This window comes from Ovis aries, chromosome 1, assembly GCF_016772045.2.
Source record: "Ovis aries strain OAR_USU_Benz2616 breed Rambouillet chromosome 1, ARS-UI_Ramb_v3.0, whole genome shotgun sequence".
Lineage (NCBI taxonomy): Eukaryota > Metazoa > Chordata > Mammalia > Artiodactyla > Bovidae > Ovis > Ovis aries.
The window spans coordinates 19,427,862-19,448,141 of NC_056054.1; the positions used below are offsets into that span (position 1 = coordinate 19,427,862).

Below are 20,280 nucleotides of genomic sequence, written 5' to 3' on the forward strand. Positions count from 1 at the left end.
GCGGTCTGGCCAGACGAGTGGGCGGTTCCAGACGCCGGAAGGCGTCCCGGAGACTACGTATCCCAAAAGGCTCCGCAGAACGCCGCTGATTGGCGGAAGGGAGACCGGCGACAGCGTGATGACGTTTCGGGACGCTGGCGCGCGGGATTTAAACTTCGGCGGTTTACACGGCGTTAGGATTACCAGAGTTGGTTTTCTGGCCTTTCGCGTGTCCGTCACTGGAGCTCCTTCCTGCCCATGGACTCGTCGCTTCAGGCTCGCTTGTTTCCTGGTCTCACCATCAAGATCCAGCGCAGTAATGGTGAGGGGCGGGGTCCTGAGACCAAAGGGACCCGTGGGCTGAGACGACTGAAATTACCGCCCCTCCCCAAATGGCAGGCCCTGAATCACTATTAAGGATCCCCCCACACCCCTGGTCTAGGTCTCCTCACTGGCGGTCAGTCTTCCCTACCAACGGCCAGGGGCCTCTGCACTGGCCATGCGGCCCCTTTCCGTCCTCTAGGAGTGAGCGGAGTCCCCGTGTCACTGGACCTCTGCGGGGAGTCAGGATTCCCTTCCCCTCCGAAGGTCTCCCCTGAAACTGCCCTGCTCTTGCAGGGACCTCGGCTCTCTGACCCCTCTACTCTCCCATTAACACTGAGCACTTAAAATATGTCAGACACTGGATTCAGGGTAATGGGACAAATGATTAGATCCCTGCTCTTCATTCAGGAGCTTGCAATTCTGCCCTCTCCTTTCCAGTTCAGCAGGTATCCCAACTGTGGTAGGTCTGATGATACCAGTATCATTAGAATGGTCAGACATAAAGGTCAGGAGATAGGAAAACCTGAGGGTGCTAGAGCCTCAGTGCTGTGTTGAAGAATGGCTCACCTAAGCACTAGAGACTCTCCTGCCCAAACATACCTTCACCACGCTGTAGGTTCTCTTTTGAGTCGGGGTGAACCCTTATCCTCTGCAACTCAGTTTTAAGAACTGTTCCTGCCTAGGTCACTGAGGGATATTCCAAGGGTGGGGTGCCAAGAGGTTTGTCTGCTGGGGTTAGAAAGAAAGTCAACTGTCCCTTCCTTCAGGTCAACTTGACATTTGAGCCTCTGGGATCCTAAAAGTGAAAGAGATAGGTTAACTCTGGCCTTTTCATACTTTAGGCATAATTCACAGTGCCAGTATAAGCACTGTGAACTTGGAGAAATCCTGCGTTTCAGTGGAATGGAAAGAAGGAGGAGATACAAAGGGCAAAGAGGTGGGTTCTATGAGTGTGCCTCTACCACAGTTAAAAAGACATGTCTGGAAATGGAACTTGTGTCAGCCTTGTTTTCGATCCCGACTTGTCCTCCCCAATCTTAAATATGGTCCTCTTTGAATGCTTTGGGACTCTTTTTAAGGCAGCCTTGTTCTAAATTGAAGCAGTCAACAGTTTCTGGTGTGTTTGTAGAAAGCAAACCGCACAGAATTCTAAAACCTTACCCAAGCTAGCTTCTGAGTGCACACTACCTATGATACTGATTTGGAGAGTAAAATTGATCATCTCTTTGGGGAGACAAAAGTATGTTTCTGAAACATCCAATAATAGAAGGCAACTACAGATGGAATAATGCTAGAGCAGCTCAGAGATGGAAACTCACTGAAGATGAGCTTGTGGGGGTGGGGCCAAAGACACAGTGAGGTGGTCCTCATGGGGACTGGTAAAGAAACTGGCTCCAGGCACAGAGGAGGGCTTATTATACTTGGCAGCAGCAAAAAGACTGGAAAAGGAGACTAGAAGACCTTTGTCTCCGGCACTAAGATGTTTAAGATCTTATTCTGCAGACAGTGGGAGCCTTGGAAGGATTTTGAGAAGAAGGAGGGATATGCCTAAGACATTTATGTTTTAGAGGCATGTGGTGTAGTGAAGAGGTCACCAGGCTGAGTACGAAAACCTGGATTCTAGAGTCTGGCCCTGCCACTACTTAAAGTGTTCTCAAGCACATTTCTGCTCCTATGAGAAATTCAGCTTCCTCATTAATGAAATGAGGATGATAATAATATCTACTCATAGGGTTGTTTGAGGACTTATTCAACAAATCCTTTTGTACTGGTTCCAAAATGCCAGCCGGTGTGTCTGGTATACAGAGGATGATACAGAGGTGAATAAGACAAACCTAGACCTGCTTCCGTGAAGCTTAATGAAATAACACAGGTAAAGTGCTTGCTTAGCATAGTGCCTTATAGTAGGTACATGTTTATTTAGGTGGTATATTTGAGAAATAGAAGAACTGAATTCTTTATATTATCTGTCCTTGAATCAAGAGGTTCCTAGAATCCCTTTCAACTATCTATTAGCAGTTCCTTGTGACTTGTTTTTGTTGTTTGTTTAGAAATACAATTCTTATTGTATCTTAACTCCAGCTCAAATGTTGCCTGTGGAATATTTGTTCAGCCTTCTTAGTGAGGCATTCAAAGCCTTTTCAAGATCTGATCCCAATCAACTTTAATCCTTTTTACCATACACTCCTCCCAAAGTATCCTGTGCCAGGGACAAATGGGGCAGTTCCCCACTCTGTGGTCCTGCCCAGTGCCTCGCTGTCTCCACACTCTTAGGCCTGCCTGAATCGTTAATGTGAGAATCAGTTAATGTCAGAACTCTGGTCTCCTGCATTGTTTATGCTCTCTGTAGTTTAGGGATTGGAATCGGGGTAGAGGGGTAGTGGTAAGGGTTTGTAGCTGTCCCAAGAAAGATGAGTAGAAGTGTGACTACTGAAGTACTTACCAGCTTTTGCACTTGATAGTTATGTTCTCCTTGTCTATCCCATGCTGCTTGGGTTTCCAGCCCTTTATGTGACGGCTTCTCTTCCCCACTAGAATATGAGCTCACTGAAGGCAAGGGCAATACATGTCTTTTTAATTTTTTGGTTGCACTGGGTCTTCGTTGCTGCATGTGGGCTTTCACTAGTTGAAACGAGTTGAGGCAGCTCTCTAGTTGCAGTGCATGGGCTTCTCATTGCAGTGGCTTCTCTTGATGCAGAGCATGGGCTCAGTACTTACGACTCTAGAGCTTGAACTCAGTAGCTGTAGCACATAGGCTCAGTTGCCCCCCAGGATGTGAAATCTTCCCAGCCGTCCAACCATGGGACCGCTAGGGAAGTCCAATACATGTCTTAGTTCACTTTTGAGTACCTTCCCCCTACTTCCTTACTCATGCCTAATAAGTGTTTGAAGAATCTGTTAATACATAAAAATTGCATATGTAGGAAGTGACGTTCTCACCTTGGAGTACATGCGGCAGCTCTTTCACATTTTATCACAAATGTGAAACACAAATAATCAAGTTGGTACTATTTTGGTGTGTTTGAATCTGCTGTGCAGTATGCTGATGAAGCCTGAGTTGTCCCTAGAGGGTTTGAGGACTCTGGTGATGTAAACCTGGAATTGTGACCTCATTGCAGGTATGCACAGGAAGTAGAGAAGGCATGAGTAGGATGCTGTGACTGGGGAAGAAGTTTCTGGGCCCAGTAGAAAATGTAGGTAGATTTAGGACTAGGTAACAGCTCTCGGGAACTTGTCCCCGCCCATAAGATCCTGAAGGGCCCTCCATTTGACTATCAGTGGGACAGTTAGAATTGTTTCCCTCTTGGTGGCAGGCAGCAAGAGGTGTTCAGGGGGCTGTGCCCAGCAGGACCCCACTGCCCCACAGAGCAGTAGGGAGCCAAGTGGCCAAGATCTACTGTGGACTATCTGACTGTTGGCCTTCCTCTTCACCTCATTCTCATCACTAACGTCTACCATTGGCTTGGAAATCAGAAACCAATATCCGTCTAGATGGTAAAACACAATCAGGGAATAAATATTTGTTTATAGCTGTTAGTACTTGGCGGAACTTAAAGTTTATAAAATATGAATTTAGGGGTATCCTTGATTGCAGAAATGCAATTGAATTGAACAAGCTATGTTGTTTACAGAAACTTTTACTTTCTCCTTGCAGGTAGATTTTGATGATGTGGCTGCAATAAACCCAGAACTCTTACAGCTTCTTCCCTTACACCCGAAGGACAATCTTCCCCTGCAGGAGAATGTAACTGTTCAGGTAGCTGCCAGTCATCTGACTTCAGCCAGTGCACAGAGGATGCACTTGGCTTGTTTGGGTCTTTGCTGGTTTGTTTTCTGGGCCTGCTTAGTACTTCACTACAGCACAGGATAGGCCCCTGAGAACTGATAAGACCCATATGTTGTGGTGATTTGTTTTGTTTTACAGAAACAAAAGCGCAGATCAGTCAGCTCCAGAATCCCTGCTCCAAAGGAAGGTAAATGGATTTCTGCTGGCTCACTGTCATGGGGTTTGTGCCAGAAATGATGTTCTTGAGGCTCAGGAAGCTGAGTAGACTCATGGTTCCAGTTTAGAAGACCGCTACTGTATAGGCTGAGTCCTGCTCTGTGTTCCATGCCTCTTTCTCAGTGAAGAAGAATTCAACCTTCAGGGAGGAAGAAATGGAGAGGTGTTGGTCAAAGGGTACAAAGTTTCAGTTAGGGAAGATAAAAAAGTTCTGGAGATTTAATGTATATCATAGGGCCCATCATCAATGAGTGTATTGTATACTTAGAAATTTGCTATGAGGGTAGATCTTATGTTGAGTGATTTACTACAAAAGGAGAAAACAAAATATAAAATGAAGGGTACAGGGGGAAACTTGGAGGTGATGAGTAGATTTATAGCATTGATTATGATGATGGTTTTATGGGTGTATACTTACCTCCAAATCCATCAAGTTGTACACATAAAATACCTCCAGCTGTTTTTATGTCAATCCTACCTCAGAAGCAGTTAAAAAAAAGAAAAAGAGAATTCAACCTACAGCTCTTAACTTAGACCAGTCTGTTTGGATCTGGTGCATTTGGGAAATTTGCTAACTGGCCTGGAAGCCTTTCCTGTGGAATCCAGAGCACTAATCAACCATGGTGGGCTTGTTTTCTCTCCCTGGGGAAATAACATGCCTTGGAGGGAGGTGGTAAGTGGGCTGTCAGAAAAGCTAGGTCAGGGCCATTTAGAGGTAGAGTTGGTAGTGCTGTGGTGATCTGGGGATAGGGTGGGACTGGACAAATAATGGCAGTACTTTGAACTCCAGGAGAAAGGCTTTCTCTGCAGGAATCAGCATAAACCTGCTTTAACTATGGTAGGCTGTGACAGGTGCCTATATGCACAAGCTGCCCAAATAATCCAGTTTATAACCCAGAGCCAGCTATACTTTACAGCCTGCACAACTGTCCCGGTTGAGGGGTTATCACTGTCCATAATCCAGCCACCCTGGGCTCACAGACTACTTGACTGGAGCTTCAGGTTTCCCAGGGGCCCAAGGTGGGGTGGTTTTGAGCTTGAGCTAGGCAGGAGTGGTGTAATGCTGGCCCTCACTTGCTGGCTGTACTACTCCAGTGGCCTCCAGGAGAAATATGGGTGGCAGTGGTCTCTCTCCACATGCATGTCCCAAAAGGATATTGCCACTCTTCCTTTTTTCTTTTTTTTTTTGACTATGCCACCTGGCTCATGGGATCTTAGTTCCCTAACCAGGGATTGAAGCTGGGCCCTCGGCAGTGAGAGCATGGAGTCCTAACCACTGGACCCCTACCGCTCCTTTTAATAGGAAAAAAATAATGATTCATTATTGAATGAATGATAGTGAACAGTAGAAGTGAAACACAAGATCACAGATCTTTTGAGAAATAGGAATATTATAATAACTCATGCTCTTTATGAAAAACATAGATTGAGTATATAGAGCCATCGTATCAGCCTAAACTTAGGAAACTCAAATTCCATATAGATTGATACTTGTTTATATGACGCTAGTGTTTTATTTCCAAATTGGAGGGAAGCAATATAGATGAGTAGAAATTGACAGGAATTAAACTTGTTTAAACAACTTAATTGTATAAACTCAGTTAAATTGTTTCTGTCAGTTAAGCATTCTTTTAAGATTCCAGAAAAATCAGTTGCTGGTCCCATGGCTTCTGATGATGTGGCCCAGGTCTGGCTCTGTAAAGCATCTTGGAGCAGTGGAAAAAGCCCTGATCGTGAAATCTGGCAGTCTTGGGTTCACATCCTGACTCTGACACTTACTAATTGAGTGACACTGGGAAAATTGCTTAATTTCTCTATGCCTTAATGTCCCCTTTTATCAATTGGGAATACTGGTATTTACCTCTGGATGTTTGGGAAGATTGTAGAATGGTAGGTGCTGCTGCTAAGAATAAAATGCTTCTTTCCTGGGATTAGGTCTGTGTCTCCGGAAATGATCTCAGATTGTCTGTAGGTCCTTCCATTTACTCCAGACAGATGCTCTTATGGGAGCCTTCAGGAGCTCTCAGACCGCAGAATGTAACAAATTAGTTTTGGGGTCACTGGTACTTGGCCTTTCTTTCCTTGGATGGAAGGAATGGGAAGTGGGTGGGCTGCTTTCCAGGTATCGGGACCCATCTCACCCTGTATAGAATCTTGAAGGGTTACCCTTGGCCGTCTCTCTATCTGTTTTGCTCTCCTGATCACAATGCACTGACTGGCCGTGGCCCTTGGTCCTTCAGGTCTCCGAGGCCGTTCCACTCGCATGTCCACTGTCTCAGAGGTTCGAATCACTCAGGAGAATGATATGGAGGTGGAGCTGCCTGCATCTGCAAATTCGCGCAAACAGTTTTCAGTTTCCAGTGAGTAATGAATCTATTCTCCCTGTTTGAGGCCTTAGAGCAGCTCTTCACACATTGCCCTGAGCCTGTTTTGGAATATCCTAGGATTCCTATGCTCCCTGGCTTTCATACCGTTCTGCTCCTGCACCACTGCTCCCTTATCTGAAAATCATCTCACTTTACTTTTTAAACTTTAAACATTATATATATACACACACATATATATACACATATATATATATATATATACATATATATATATATATATATATATATACAGGAAAGTAAACCTATCATTGACTATATAGTTCACAAAGTAAACACACTAATATAACTGACATCTAGATCAAAGAGCATTACCAGCACTCCAAAAGTCCCCTTCAGGCCCCCTCCCAATTCCTAAGCCCCAAGGGTATCTATGTCCTGACTTTGGATCACATAAATTAACTTTCTCTTCATTTGGACTTTATATAAATGGGAGTTTAAAAACATTTTTAATTGTCAGTTTGTACTAGTTATTAGTAAATTAAGTGATTTAAAGTCAAGGTAAACAAAAGGGTCATGGCCAGCTATGGGAAGTTGCTGTGGGTTGTACCTCTCTAGGTTGAACCAGGTTCCCATTATTCCTAGTTTTCAGTCCTTCCTCCTATTAACCACTGGGGTTCTGAAGTCAGAAATTTTTCCCAAATGAGCTGAAAGGCCTGGCCTGGCCTAAGAACCCTTACTTGATCAAGCCCAAAGAGGTCAGACCTTTAAAGGCTTTTCCCTTCATAGTGAAGCTCATACTGAGCAACTTACATAACCTTTAAGATTTCTTGACACCAGGAGCCAACCCCTGTGGCGGGGCTTACTGGGTTCAAGGTGTGGATTGAGATGAAGGGAAAAGCCTGAGCTCTGCTTATATAGTAGAACCTGAGCCCTTGATGAGCTGGCAGTCAGTAGCCATCCTCCTGGCCTGTGACCCTCTAGGGCTCAGATGAACACAGCTGCCGTATGCCTACCTGCTTCTCCAATGACTCTTGTTCCCCCGCAGCTGGCCCCTCTAGGCCCTCCTGCCCTGCAGTGGGTGAAATACCATTGACGATGGTCAGCAAGGAGGTGGAAGAGCAAGTCCACTCCATCCGAGACAGCTCTTCTGCAAACTCTGTGAAGTCAGGTAGACACACTGAGCTATTTGGTACCCTGCTTCTGGTGCAGGATAGGAATTACAGCCTGTCCCAAACCTGGCTTGCTTGGTACCTGAGTTCAAACCATGTCTGTCACATGGGGACATGTTGCCCTGTGGCCACAGAATCGATCTTTCACAACTGGTGACCCTGTCACTCACTGCCAGCTCGCAGAAGCTCTCTGATGTAACTGAGGTGTTGTTATAGCTAAAGTCTTGGTCAACACCTGAACAACAGCCCAGAGTGACCACCAAACAGGGACAATCTCATCTCTACTCATTGTTGAGAAAAAGGCCGCAGAGGCATAGAGAGAGCTTGGGTTAGACCTGGAGTGCTCATATTAGCAAGTTTCTTGTCAGCTAGGCCATCCCAAGAGTCACAGCTGGTGCTTTCTCTCTTTGCATGTGGTGATATAAGAGCAAAGGTCTAGAGAAGGTCTAGCCATGAGAAAGGCCCAGACTCCACACAACGGCCAGAGAAGAGCAGGCTGGTAAAAGAGACAGGTAAAAGAGAGAGCTTCTTTTTTTTCTCTTCCACTAGTTCGGAGGAAATCATGTATTGTGAAAGAAATGGAAAAAATGAAGAACAAGCGAGAAGAGAAGAGAGCCCAGAACTCTGAAATGAGAATAAAGCGAGCTCAGGTACCTTTCTTGGGAAGCAAGGGCAAGGGTTTTTGGACAGACATTCTTAACTGCAACCTTGTCAGCAACAGAGATAGATAACGGTTCAGCCCCAGCATTTCTGAGGCTCCAGTTCTGATAACCAATAATTTTAACCAATTTCTCATCAGGATTCAGAGAACAAATCATTCAGATATTTTTCTGAAGACCTTCAGATGATGAATATCTCCTACTGATTATCTAGGGGGCATGCCCATCACACAGTGCACTGGCAGTTGCCTGCTTCCCCTGACCGCCTAGTTGCGCCTATGTGGGGTGCCACAGTGGAGTTAAAGTTTGGATTATTTCCCTTTGGTTGGGTTAATGGCACTGGAGAATCCCAGCCTGCTGGTCTCCTAAGACATGGGGCAGTGGCTCTTGCCCCGCTTCCTAGAATGGTTGCTGCATGCCTAGGCCCCCCTGCCAATCTTGTTCCCAAAACTTGTGCCTGGATTCTCTGCCCAGAGCCAGAGTCAAGGGCAATGAGATCGTGTGAGGGTTTTGTCAGCCCTGAAGGGGCTGTGTGCATGGGAAGGGCTGTTGTTGCCACTGCCTAGCACTGAGGCCTGTGAACACCTACACCTTGGCAGTCAGTCCTTCTTCAATCTTACCCCAAACAGGAGTATGACAACAGCTTTCCAAACTGGGAATTTGCCCGCATGATTAAAGAATTTCGAGCTACTTTGGAGTGTCATCCGCTTACTGCGGCTGATCCAGTAAGTAATCCCAAAGGGCTTCTATCTCTCCTTCCTGAATAGGCATACAATTTTTTTAAAATATAGTTGATTTCAATATCATGTTAGTTTCAGGTATACAGCAAAGTGATTCATTTTTTAATATATATGAAAAGATTATTTTCCTGAGTAGGCATATAACTGAGAAACAGAAACATCTCTTAAAGGAATGAGAGCATACAGGAATCGTCACTCACCCTCAAGGGGTTTTTAAATACCCTTTGGTGGGCTGGAGCTAGCAAGGGCTAGATAGGAGACTCTGATCTTTATAAGCTCCCTTCCAGCTCCTATCCTCCCTGCTTCAGTAGATTGGCTAAATTCTTACTACTAATCATGAAAGTGTGCTGAAACCTCCTATAGGCAGCAGAGTGAGAAAACTGAGAAGAAAATTCAGAGCTTTTTTGTGCTCTAGAGTAACTATGAGCACAGTGGATCCCACTGTTAGGTCTCAGCCCCTGACTGGGCCAGACATATGATTAGTAAGGGAGGGGTTCTGGACAAGCTTGCTTTCAATATTACACTGACATTTCACTGACGGTTGTCTTCTCTCCTCCTCCTGAAGATTGAAGAGCACAGGATATGTGTCTGTGTTAGGAAACGCCCACTGAATAAACAAGGTAAGTCCCACCTTACCTTAGCCTCAAGGTAAGTTCAGTCAGAATGAGGCTTCAGACTGAGGGTCCCCCGTGTCCAGGGAGCAGCCCCTGAAATACTGTCCTTCTGCAGAGTTGGCCAAGAAAGAAATTGATGTGATTTCCGTTCCTAGCAAGTGTGTCCTCTTGGTCCATGAGCCCAAGTTAAAAGTGGACTTAACAAAGTATCTGGAGAACCAAGCATTCTGCTTTGACTTCGCATTTGATGAAACAACTTCAAATGAAGTCGTCTACAGGTTAGTCCCTTGCCTCTGTTTCCCCCCTTCCTCCTGACACTTTCCTTTTTCCAACGTGGGACATTGAGGTAACACTTGCACTCTCAGGCATGCTGACTCTGAATCCCTTCCTGGCCTCCTCTTGTGTCTTCTTTGGATGGACCATGATGCAGAGCTGGCTCTGGCTTCTAGCACAAGGAAGGTCCTGTTGGGGCTGTCACATCCTATGTTTCAGCTTTAGTGGCCCATGCTTGAGTAGACAGAAGAGAAATATTCCCACTGCCCTCTTTGAGGCTGGGCTGGGCAAGCCCCAGGGGTTCCTCCTGTGTCTGTGTCCTGTACAGCCCCCATTACCCACTGGGCTTAGCAGACTCAGCAAACTCTGGAGCTGCTTGGTCCAGTACAGTTCCCCCTAACTTCATGTGACTGTTTAAATAAAAGTTAAATAAAATTAAACGTTCAGTTCTTCAGGGGCTTCTCTGGTGGTCTGGTGGTTAAAGAGCTGCACCTCCCGTGCAGGGGCATGGGTCTAATCCCTGGCTGGAGAGCTAAGATTCCCACGTGCTGTACAGTGCGGTCAAAAAAACTCAGTTTTTCAGTTACACGAGCCACATTTCAAGTGCTCAGTAGACGTGTGACAGTGGCTACTGTTGGACAGTACAGATAGAGATCATTTCCAGTATCCATCCTCAGAAAGTTCTATTGGACAGCGCTGCTCTACACTAGAGGTTGATAAACTGTAGTTCATGGGTGAAAGTGGGCTTGCACCCCCTTTTTATATGGCTCTCAAATTAAGAGTGGATTTTGTGTTTTCAAAGAATCATTAAATATATATGTGTATTTCGGACTTCCCTGGTGGTCCAGTTTCTAAGATCTGAGCTCACAATGCAGGGGGCCCAGATTCGATCCCTGGTCAGGGAACTAGATCCCACATGCCACACTATGCTGCAACTAAAGATTCCTCTTGCCGCAACTAAGACCCAGTGCAGCCAAATAAATAAATTTTAAAAATGTATATATGTATACTTACGTATGTATATATATGGAAGAGACCTATGTGGCCCACAAAGCCTAAAATATTTTAGGCTTTTACTTTAAAGAGTTTCTTCGCTCTTAGTAGTGTATCATATGCTGGAAGGCGGCTGCTAAGCTCAAGCTTCCCTCTGTGTCTCCAGGGTAGAGGAGGTGCTGGTGGCTCAGTTAGAGTATGGACCAGCCTGCTCCTGGCCTGTTGGTCCAGCCCTTCCCAGGTGGTTAGGATAATTTCAGATTTATAAGTGGGCGTGGGGTCAGGTAGGACCACTTTGCTTAGAAGGAAGCCCCCAGGAATCCTGCTTTGGAAGGGTAGCAGAACCACATTCTAGGAAGCACATTTAAGCAGAGATATGCATGCTTCCCCATCCTTTCTCTTAGGTTCACAGCAAGGCCACTGGTACAAACAATCTTTGAAGGTGGAAAGGCAACCTGTTTTGCGTACGGCCAGACAGGAAGTGGCAAGACTCATGTGAGTATTCAAGCCTGGCAGAGAGTGATCCTGCCCTTAGTGCACCTCTGGGTCTCTGAAAAGGAGGACAATGAGTTTCTTGCAGAAGGTCCCCTTGGTGCAGATGCCCCACCTCCAGATGCTCTTGCTGTGTCAGGGGCAAGGAAGGGCCTTAGCAGGTCCAGATCCCCTCCTGGCTGTAGTATGGCCCACGGTGATGGTAGAGCCAGTAATGCTCTGGCCTAGGCCAAGGGCCCTTTAGCACAGTCTCCTATCCTTTCCCTTTGCAGACGATGGGTGGAGACCTCTATGGAAAAGCCCAGAATGCATCCAAAGGGATCTATGCGATGGCCTGTAAGTAGTATGTTCTGCCGCAGCAGGGTTGGGCACAGAAGGGCAGGTTGCTTACTTAATCCAGGTTCTCCCCACAGCCCGGGATGTCTTCCTTCTGAAGAATCAGCCCCGATACCGGAAGCTGGACCTGGAAGTCTATGTGACATTCTTCGAAATCTATAATGGGAAGGTAGCTGGCAGGGAGCCCTCTGTGTATGCTGCTGGGGCCCCTGAAGTTTCTAAAATCTTGAGGTTGGCTAGAAATTGTAGAAGACAAACACCCTGTGTGTTGTCACACCTTTGGGCCACTTTGCCCAAATGTGTGGGAGGTTTTCACCCGATGGTGGGACGGGAGGCATGCTCAACAAGTAAGCAGGAACACACCTCAGGGCTTCCTCCCAGACGGGAGGTTTACTTGTGTGTGTGCCCTGTGCTCCCTCCATGCACCTCCCTCTTAAATCTCCCTTCTTCTCCTGATCGCACACATTCATTCTCATACTCGTACTCTCTATATATTTCTGTGTATCTCTCTACGCTTTTGGAGAGTCACCTTCCCCGAGTGGGGTCTAGATAATAGCTAATTTGGCTTATTAACATGTTACTAGGTACTGAACACTATTCTAAGCACTTAACTTGTCTCAGCTCATCACCACAACCCTACTAAGAAGTATCACCGTTATTATCGCTATTGCACAAGTGAGAAATGAGGCTGGGTGGCTAAGTGCCTTCCCAGGTCACACAGCTAGTAAAGAAGCAGGGTCACATCAAACCCAGGTGGCCCAGTTCAGCTCCCAGGTGAACTGCTTGCTGCTCATCTGACATCACCCAGTGTAGCCTCTCCCGCCTTTCCTGTTCCCAGCCATTGTCTAAGCTGCGACAGGCTCTGAAGCGGGGAGGGATCGGTGGGTGCCTGGCGCCTGACAGCCTTGGCCTTGTTCCCCTACCCGGCACAGCTGTTCGACCTGCTCAATAAGAAGGCCAAGCTGCGCGTGCTGGAGGACGGCAAGCAGCAGGTGCAGGTGGTGGGGCTGCAGGAGCGCCTGGTGAGCTGTGCTGATGACGTCATCAAGATGATCGACATAGGCAGTGCCTGCAGGTCAGAGTTTGGCCGGAGGAAGGGGCCACCTTCTAATGCCAAGTTAGGTGATAGATGAGCACTGAGCCCTTTGCTGTTTCCACAGAGCACCACTTCCCCCAGCTTGGTGAGGGCTCTGAAGGCCTCTGCCTTAAGCGGTCGCAATGGGGCCGATGACCCAGGGTAAGACTCGTCAGGGGCGAGTCAAATCATCTTGAATCTGACCAAGGCAGGCTTTATTACCAGACTCTTATCCAGAGGCATGCTTCCCAACTTCTCTGAGTTTCTCCTTGCTGTTCCCTCTCTCTGTGGTAGGGGACAGAAGCTCTGGGTATGTTCTCGCTAGAAATGATGGGACCAGAGCTCCTGCGTAGAGGGAGGAAAGTGCTCTTCTCTCAGGGCCCTCGGCGTGGTGCAGTGGGTGCTGAGCAGTACATAGAGGACCAGGGAGGGGCTATCTCCCCAGGGTCCTTGAGTTTAGCATGTGGTTCATGACAGCCCCTCCTTCCCTGTGTGCCCTGCAGCAGAGGTAACTCATGCCTCCCCACGGCCTATGGCCCAGGGTCTGGCCAAGGCCCTGACACAGAATTCAGTACTTTGGCTGCCAGGGTAAGCCATGCCCAGATGGCTGGAGGGAGGGCTGCTGCCCAGGGAAGGAAGGACAGAAGTGGGACAGGATGACGCAGAACAGTTTTCCTCCTGGAGAACTGACTGCATTGAAGCCTCAGGTGCCATGGTGGCTGGTGACCGCCCCACCCCCACCCCCACCAGGAGCTCATAGCCCTTCTTTGTCCTCCTTTGCCACAGGACCTCTGGGCAGACATTTGCCAACTCCAACTCTTCCCGCTCCCATGCCTGCTTCCAGATTCTTCTTCGAACCAAAGGGAGAGTGCATGGCAAATTCTCTTTGGTGGATCTGGCAGGGAACGAGCGAGGCGCAGATACTTCCAGTGCTGACCGGCAGACCCGCATGGAGGGTGCAGAAATCAACAAAAGTCTCCTGGCTCTGAAGGTAGCTGGGCCCAGCTACAGGGGAGCAGGTGGCCCTGGTGGTCTGCTGGGAGGAAAGGGTGGGAGGGAGAGGGCATCTTAAAAGGAAGGAGGGGACCTCAGCTTCCCCTGCTGTCCCTCAGGAATGCATCAGGGCCCTGGGACAGAACAAGGCCCACACCCCATTCCGCGAGAGCAAGCTGACACAGGTGTTGAGGGACTCCTTTATTGGCGAGAACTCAAGGACCTGCATGGTGAGTTGGGTCCTTTGGAGTGGTGCAGTCCTGTCCCTGGGCAAGAGGCTCCGTATTCTTGGCTAGCTGGGTTTCCAGGCTCTAATTTAACTGGGCTTCACCCCCTGCTTTCGGGCAGCAGGCTCCTCTTTGCCTACACAAGCAGGGAGGAAAGGATCTTCTCCCTTCACTGTGTGTCTGTGCACCTCTTGGATCGGGGAGGTCGTTCCTCCCATACCTGATGAAAAGGGGGCTGCAGGATTCAGCAGGAGGACCTTTGGGGAAGCAGGGGAGGCAGTCCTCGTCCCTCTGTGACTTCCCTCAGGGGTCACTGGCTCCCAGCCTAGGAAACTGGAGAGGGCCTCAGCCTTGAGTGACTTTCTGTCCCCTTATTTTATCCATAATGCTTTCTAACTCGGATCTGCCCTCCTTCCTCACCAAGGAAGATCCTCTCTCCTGCCTGCTGAGGAAGGTGGGAATTTCTGACTAAGCTCTAAACCCCCCTCTCCCTAAGGCAGTATCTCTGAGCCCAGGTGAACTAAAGTTTCCAGCAGGAATCACAGAGTCTTGCATTGTTGTCTCGGTGAGAGGAACAGGTCAGTAAAGAAATAAAGAAGCAGGAGTAATTAGATAGACCAGCAAAGACAGGGGACCAATTTTTAAAGAACCTTAGTTTGCAGGGCCCATGGGGCAAGTTGCCTGGCACACGGTATGTAATGAGCTCTCCCCCCAATTCCTGGCAGCCTCTCCAAGAGCACCCTTACCCTGGGATCCTTGACCATTAACTGCCCATTCCTTCTTTTGCAGATCGCCATGATCTCACCAGGCATAAGCTCCTGTGAATATACTTTAAATACACTAAGATATGCCGACAGGTACTGGTACCTATGCCAGGTGGGATGGGAAGGGGCAGGGTTGGGGAGGAAATGGCAGTGATGAGAGTGGGGAGGGGGCTCTGGGGACTCAGTGCCTATTGTCTCCTCTGCTGTGACTTGCTAAGTCTGAGGCTTGGGAGTTCATATATGATGCTACTAGGTTTTTTCCTGATCCCCTTCAGGCTCTGGTGGGGAGCAGTGTGAGTAAGAATCTTTCTAGGTCAAAGCAAAGCCACTACTCCATCTCCTTGAAGTCTCGAAATCTGAGTGGTGCTGCCAAAGAGGCTGCTGTGGGAGCTGCGACCTTCTTGTTTTCTCAGGGTCAAGGAGCTGAGCCCCCACAGTGGACCCAGTGGGGAGCAGCCAATTCAGATGGAAACAGAAGAGATGGAAGCCAGCTCCAATGGGGCCCTGAGTGCAGGCAATGTAAGGGGAGGTGGGCCAGGCAAGAAGGGAACATGGCCAGCTGAGATGGGGACCAGGCCACACTGTTATGGGTCTCCTTTTGCCCCCTTAGTTCTCCAAGGAAGAGGATGAACTGTCTTCCCAGATGTCCAGCTTCAATGAAGCCATGACTCAGATCCGGGAACTGGAAGAAAGGGCCATGGAAGAGCTCAAGGAGATCACACAGGTGGAGAGCTGGCCCTGGGCTCCGCGTCAGTCCTGAATGTGACCTGGGCTTTACGTGCACACATACACCCCTCCTCGGGTCTTCTGGCTGGGGTGGCAAGAGGCAGCCTTCTGGATCAGCATTTCTTAATTCCCCAGTTAGTTATTCAGCTGCTCCTATAGGGCAGCTAATTACCGCACCTCCTTCTCCAGCCTGGCATACATAGGCTTTCCCCCATCCTCCTGGCTGGAGCTAGTCTCTCTCTCCTGTGCTCCTGACTGAGGGTTTGGAGGGTAGCCAGGTCTCGTTTGCTCATGAATGTTGGTGAATACTTTCTATATACCATCAGCTCCTGTGCTGAGACCAAGGGCCAAAATCATGAAGTATGGATAACAGGCCTAAAGAAAGACTTGATCAATCCCAACTCTTCTATTTATGAGCCAGTTTCCTCATGAGTGTCATTGAGGCTCACCTGGGCCCCAAATTCATCATCTCCAAAATGGTCAAGACAAGATGGTTACATCTAAGGATTAAGTGATATGTTGTTAAACACTCAGCCTTCCCCAGCATGTGGTCAGCGTTTAGAAGGTGATAGATGCTACCACTGCCGTGATCCCTGCTGTAGAAGTGCAAGTAAGGGAGAGGCCTGAAGGGCATTCTAACAGTGGGGCACTCCAAGTGTGGAGCAGAGAGGGCAGCTCGGGGCCCTCTCTGAGAGGGCTGAGGAGGGAACGTGCAAGGTCAGTGTCTACACGAGTCCTCCCTCCCTCAAGTGCTCAGGGTCCAAATGTTTGAAAGGACTTGGCACTTTCAGGAAGAGTGATAGGTTCACTCTGGCCATAGCAAAAGGTATGAGCAGGTGAGGGAGGGAGATCAAGGCTGTGGGCGGGTCAGCCGGGACCTGATGCTAAAGGACATTATGGTTCACACCAAAGGCCTGGACTTCGTTATGAGGGCAGTGAATGCCTTTGAAGGGAGTAAAGCAGAGTGGTGCCTTGGTCACGCTTTTAGGGACCTTACTGTGGCCACAGCACAGAGCCTGGCTTCAGGACCTGGGGAGAGCGTGAGTAGAAACACTTAGGAGTTAAAAGCAGTTAGGAGATTAGTAGAGTTCAGGAGAGACATTGGTGTCCACACTAGCTGTGACCACGGTCTTGGGATTGACAGGAAGGCATGAGATTTAAGAACCATTTCAGGGGTGCAGTTGTTAGGATTGGGGGACAAGGTGAAAGAATTTTTGCCCAGATTTCTGGCGTGGGCATCAAGATATGCATTTGATATCAGGGACAGGGACAAGTTTTTGGCAGGCAGGGGAAGGACAGTTTCAAGCTGAGAGTTATGGGGGAAGGGTCAGGAGTCAGGGTCAGGGCCATGGCTAGAGGAACAGGCATCTGCATTGCAGATGGTAGAGCCCTGGGAATGATTTGCTAAATTGGTTTGGTCATTATTGACTTGACAATGTCCGTCTGTGTCGCTGCAGCTAGGGCCGGGCTGGCTGGAGCTCTCCGAGATGGCTGAGCAGCCAGACTACGACCTGGAGACCTTTGTGAATAAAGCAGAGTGTGCTCTGGCCCAGCAAGCCAAGCACTTCTCAGCCCTGCGAGGTGGGTGCAGCCGGAGGGTGGGGTCTCTGTGGGTGGTGGTGGCTCTGCCTGAGGGAACAGGGTCTCTGAGAGACCTGCTGACTTCAAGTGCACCACCCCTGCCTTCCAGATGTCATCAAGGCCTTGCGCCTGGCCATGCAGCTAGAAGAGCAGGCCAGCAAACAAATAAGCAGCAAGAAACGGCCCCAGTGACGACTGCAAATAAAGATCTGTTTGGTGTCGTACCCAGCCTTTCCCCTCCCCTTCCCTCCTCAGCAAACTCTGGGCACCTGATGGGTCTGAGCTGGGACAGGCTTTGGTAAATGCCAAGTATGGGCGCATCGGGGCCCAGGGCAGCTGGGAGGAGTCAGTCAGTGTGCATGGGACACAGCTTTCCTTTTCCTCACTTGCAGCCATGGAGGGAAAAAGGATGGAAGGAAGGAGCTTTTAGTTATCCTGTGCACTGTCCTTCTCTCCAAGAGGGGAAGGCTCTCCGTCGTAGAGTTTTCCCGTAGGCAGCAATCTGCCCGTGCGGACTGGCTGCTGGGGGAGAGCTTCCTGGGGCTGTCCTGGCTCTGCAGGGAGAGAAGGAGCCTATAGTTTAGCTCTGCTGGCTCTGGCCTGCCTTCCACACCCTTGGTCCAGCCACTAATATATGTTGTACTTAAAAAAAAAAAGTTTCCTGGGGCCTCTTCGTTCCCTGCTGGTTTTTGAGGCCCACGAGGATCCATGCTATTTTCTGTTTTATGTGTTTATACATTATGTCTAATAATAAAGAGAAAAAAAATCAGCCTGTTGAGTGGTGTGTGGGAAGAGCTTCTGGGACTCAGACACCACCGCAGGGTGGTGCTGATGCTGACTCTCACCAGGAGGCCACATCCACACCTGCGGTTCCAGTGACATGGTGAAGACGCCAACTTCTGCCGTGTTCAATGCCGACTAGGTCCTAGGCCTTCTCCTGGACACAGGAGCTCTAAGCAGAAAGGAAATGGTGCTCTGTCATTTACAGTCTGCTAAAGATATGTTAAAAAATTCTGTGGGAACACGGACGTGAAAGCACTTGCCTTGCTAGACAGGAAAGGATCTGACAGGTTAACACATTTGCTCTTGAAAAATGAGAAGTTTGCAATATAAACTGAGGAACCAAACACAGGGTATGGAGGGTTTGGGAACCGGAAGACTCCAGATCCCACATCACAGAACATGAATCAGGTAAATGGTGTGTGCTTAATCGCTCGGTCATGTCCGACTCTTGGTGACCCCACAGGACTGTAGCCCACCAGGCTCCTCTGTCCACGGGATTCTCCAGGCAAGAATACTGGAGTGGGTTGCCATTTCCTTCTCCAGGTAAATGGTAGCACACCACTAAAAGGTTTTTAGCCTAGCGCCACACAACCAAATACATGTTTTAGGAAGGCTTCATTCAGTCAGGGAGACATGACATAGGACACATGGGCTGCTGCAGAGACTCAGGACTGGGATCAGGTGGGCCAGGTTCTAGCCCTCTTTCTCAGCCTCAAGAACTTCATTGTAGGGGCATTCTCTATCTTGTGAGAAAATCACATGAGTGAGGTGCCATCAGATAACCAAATAGAGGACCTAGATTCAGAAATTCACCCTGGACTTCCCTGGTCATCCAGTGCTTGGGGGTCTGCCTGCAAATGCAGGGGACACAGGTTCAACCCCTGGTCTGGGGAGATTCCACATGCTGTGAGGCAGCTGGGCCCATGCACCACAGCAGCTGAGCTCACGCCCTAGGGCTCGTGTTCTGCAACAAGAGACATCTGCAATAAGCCCACAAGTAGCAACAAAGTCCTAGCACAGCCAAACACTAAATGAATACATTTTAAAACATTCTGTAATGACATTTTAAAAAGAAATTCCGCTAAATCAGTTTGACAGAGCGCTCACTTCAGCAACACGTGTACTAGAATTGCACTACAGGAAGATTAGCGTGGCCCTGGTGCAAGGATGCTAGGCAAGTTCATGAAGTCCATATTTTTACCTGTGGTGTTCAATAATGAACCACCACTACTAACCATGATTAAAATTAATGAAATGAGAAATTTAGTTTCTCAGACATGCTAGTCACATTTTAAGTGCTCAAAAGTTACATGTGATTGAAAAAAAAAGTTTGACAGAAATGGCACTAACTCAAGGCCTTAAAAGCTTTCAGCTTGCCACATCTGTAAAATGAGGCCCCCTATACCCACTTCAGAATTGCAAAGATCCAATGAATGCCACCATCCCAGACCTGACCACCTTCCCTAACTAGCCCCCTATCTTGAAATCTTGACTCATAGAGACCCATTCTCCCCAGCCAGTCAGAGGAAGCTTTTAATAAATTCTGAATGCCCTCCCATGGCATTAGACCCCACCTGGCACCTGGTCAGCTCCTTTCTGTTGGTCCAGTGGGAACATAACTTGAGCAGAATGACTTGGAGACTAAGAGCCCAGCTTCTGAAGCCATAGTGTAGGGTATGATCCAAGATCTGTGACTGTAGAAACATAAATGGGTTATTTAACCTCGTGCTCTCTGTAGAATAAGAATAATGCTGGTATAGTGTTTGGGAATTCTCTGCCTATACAGTCATTAGGACTCAGCACTCTCACTGCCAGGGGCCTGGGTTTGATCCCTGGTTGGGAAACTAAGATGCAACACTGTTAAAAAGAAGAAAGTTGAGTTCATACACCCAGCAGTAAGTACAATGTCTCACATTTAATAAGTGCTAGCTATTTAAGCACAGAAGAACAAAGATTTTTGTTTTAATATTGTATCTACAATATCTTAAGCATACAGTGTGTATATATCAAATGAATAAATGAACTTTTCTCTAACTTCTCATGATTCTCCAACCACATTGGTCTTTCTTTTTTTCCCTTTTTCATAGTTTAATGTATTTTAATAGCAAACTTACAGGAACAGCACAGGAGAGAGACAACATTAAAAACATGTCTTTCCATGTAGGACAACTCAAAAAAGCATAGTGAATGGATGGAATCTACTGTGTGATAAAAATGCTACA

General features: G+C 48.0%; 1 protein-coding gene across 3 annotated transcripts; it reads left to right on the plus strand.

Moving 5' to 3' along the window:
* Positions 1 to 175: 175 nt before the first annotated feature.
* KIF2C (kinesin family member 2C) lies at positions 176 to 18,044 on the plus strand. 3 transcript variants are annotated; one of them, XM_004001903.5, is made up of 21 exons: positions 176 to 301; positions 1,146 to 1,240; positions 3,959 to 4,060; positions 4,229 to 4,277; positions 6,547 to 6,666; positions 7,679 to 7,801; positions 8,352 to 8,452; positions 9,091 to 9,186; positions 9,767 to 9,821; positions 9,931 to 10,093; positions 11,486 to 11,576; positions 11,846 to 11,909; positions 11,987 to 12,078; positions 12,842 to 12,984; positions 13,771 to 13,975; positions 14,097 to 14,207; positions 14,994 to 15,061; positions 15,382 to 15,487; positions 15,579 to 15,692; positions 17,152 to 17,275; positions 17,385 to 18,044. In XM_004001903.5, the coding sequence occupies exons 1-21, from the start codon at positions 238 to 240 to the stop codon at positions 17,465 to 17,467; spliced, it is 2,169 nt and encodes a 722-aa protein (XP_004001952.1). In that variant the 5' UTR covers positions 176 to 237; the 3' UTR covers positions 17,468 to 18,044. The 3 variants fall into 3 exon arrangements, with proteins under 3 accessions (XP_004001952.1, XP_060258862.1, XP_011978605.1); XM_060402879.1 differs by having other exon boundaries at positions 17,152 to 18,044; XM_012123215.4 differs by lacking the exon at positions 7,679 to 7,801.
* The last annotated feature ends 2,236 nt before the right edge of the window (positions 18,045 to 20,280 follow it).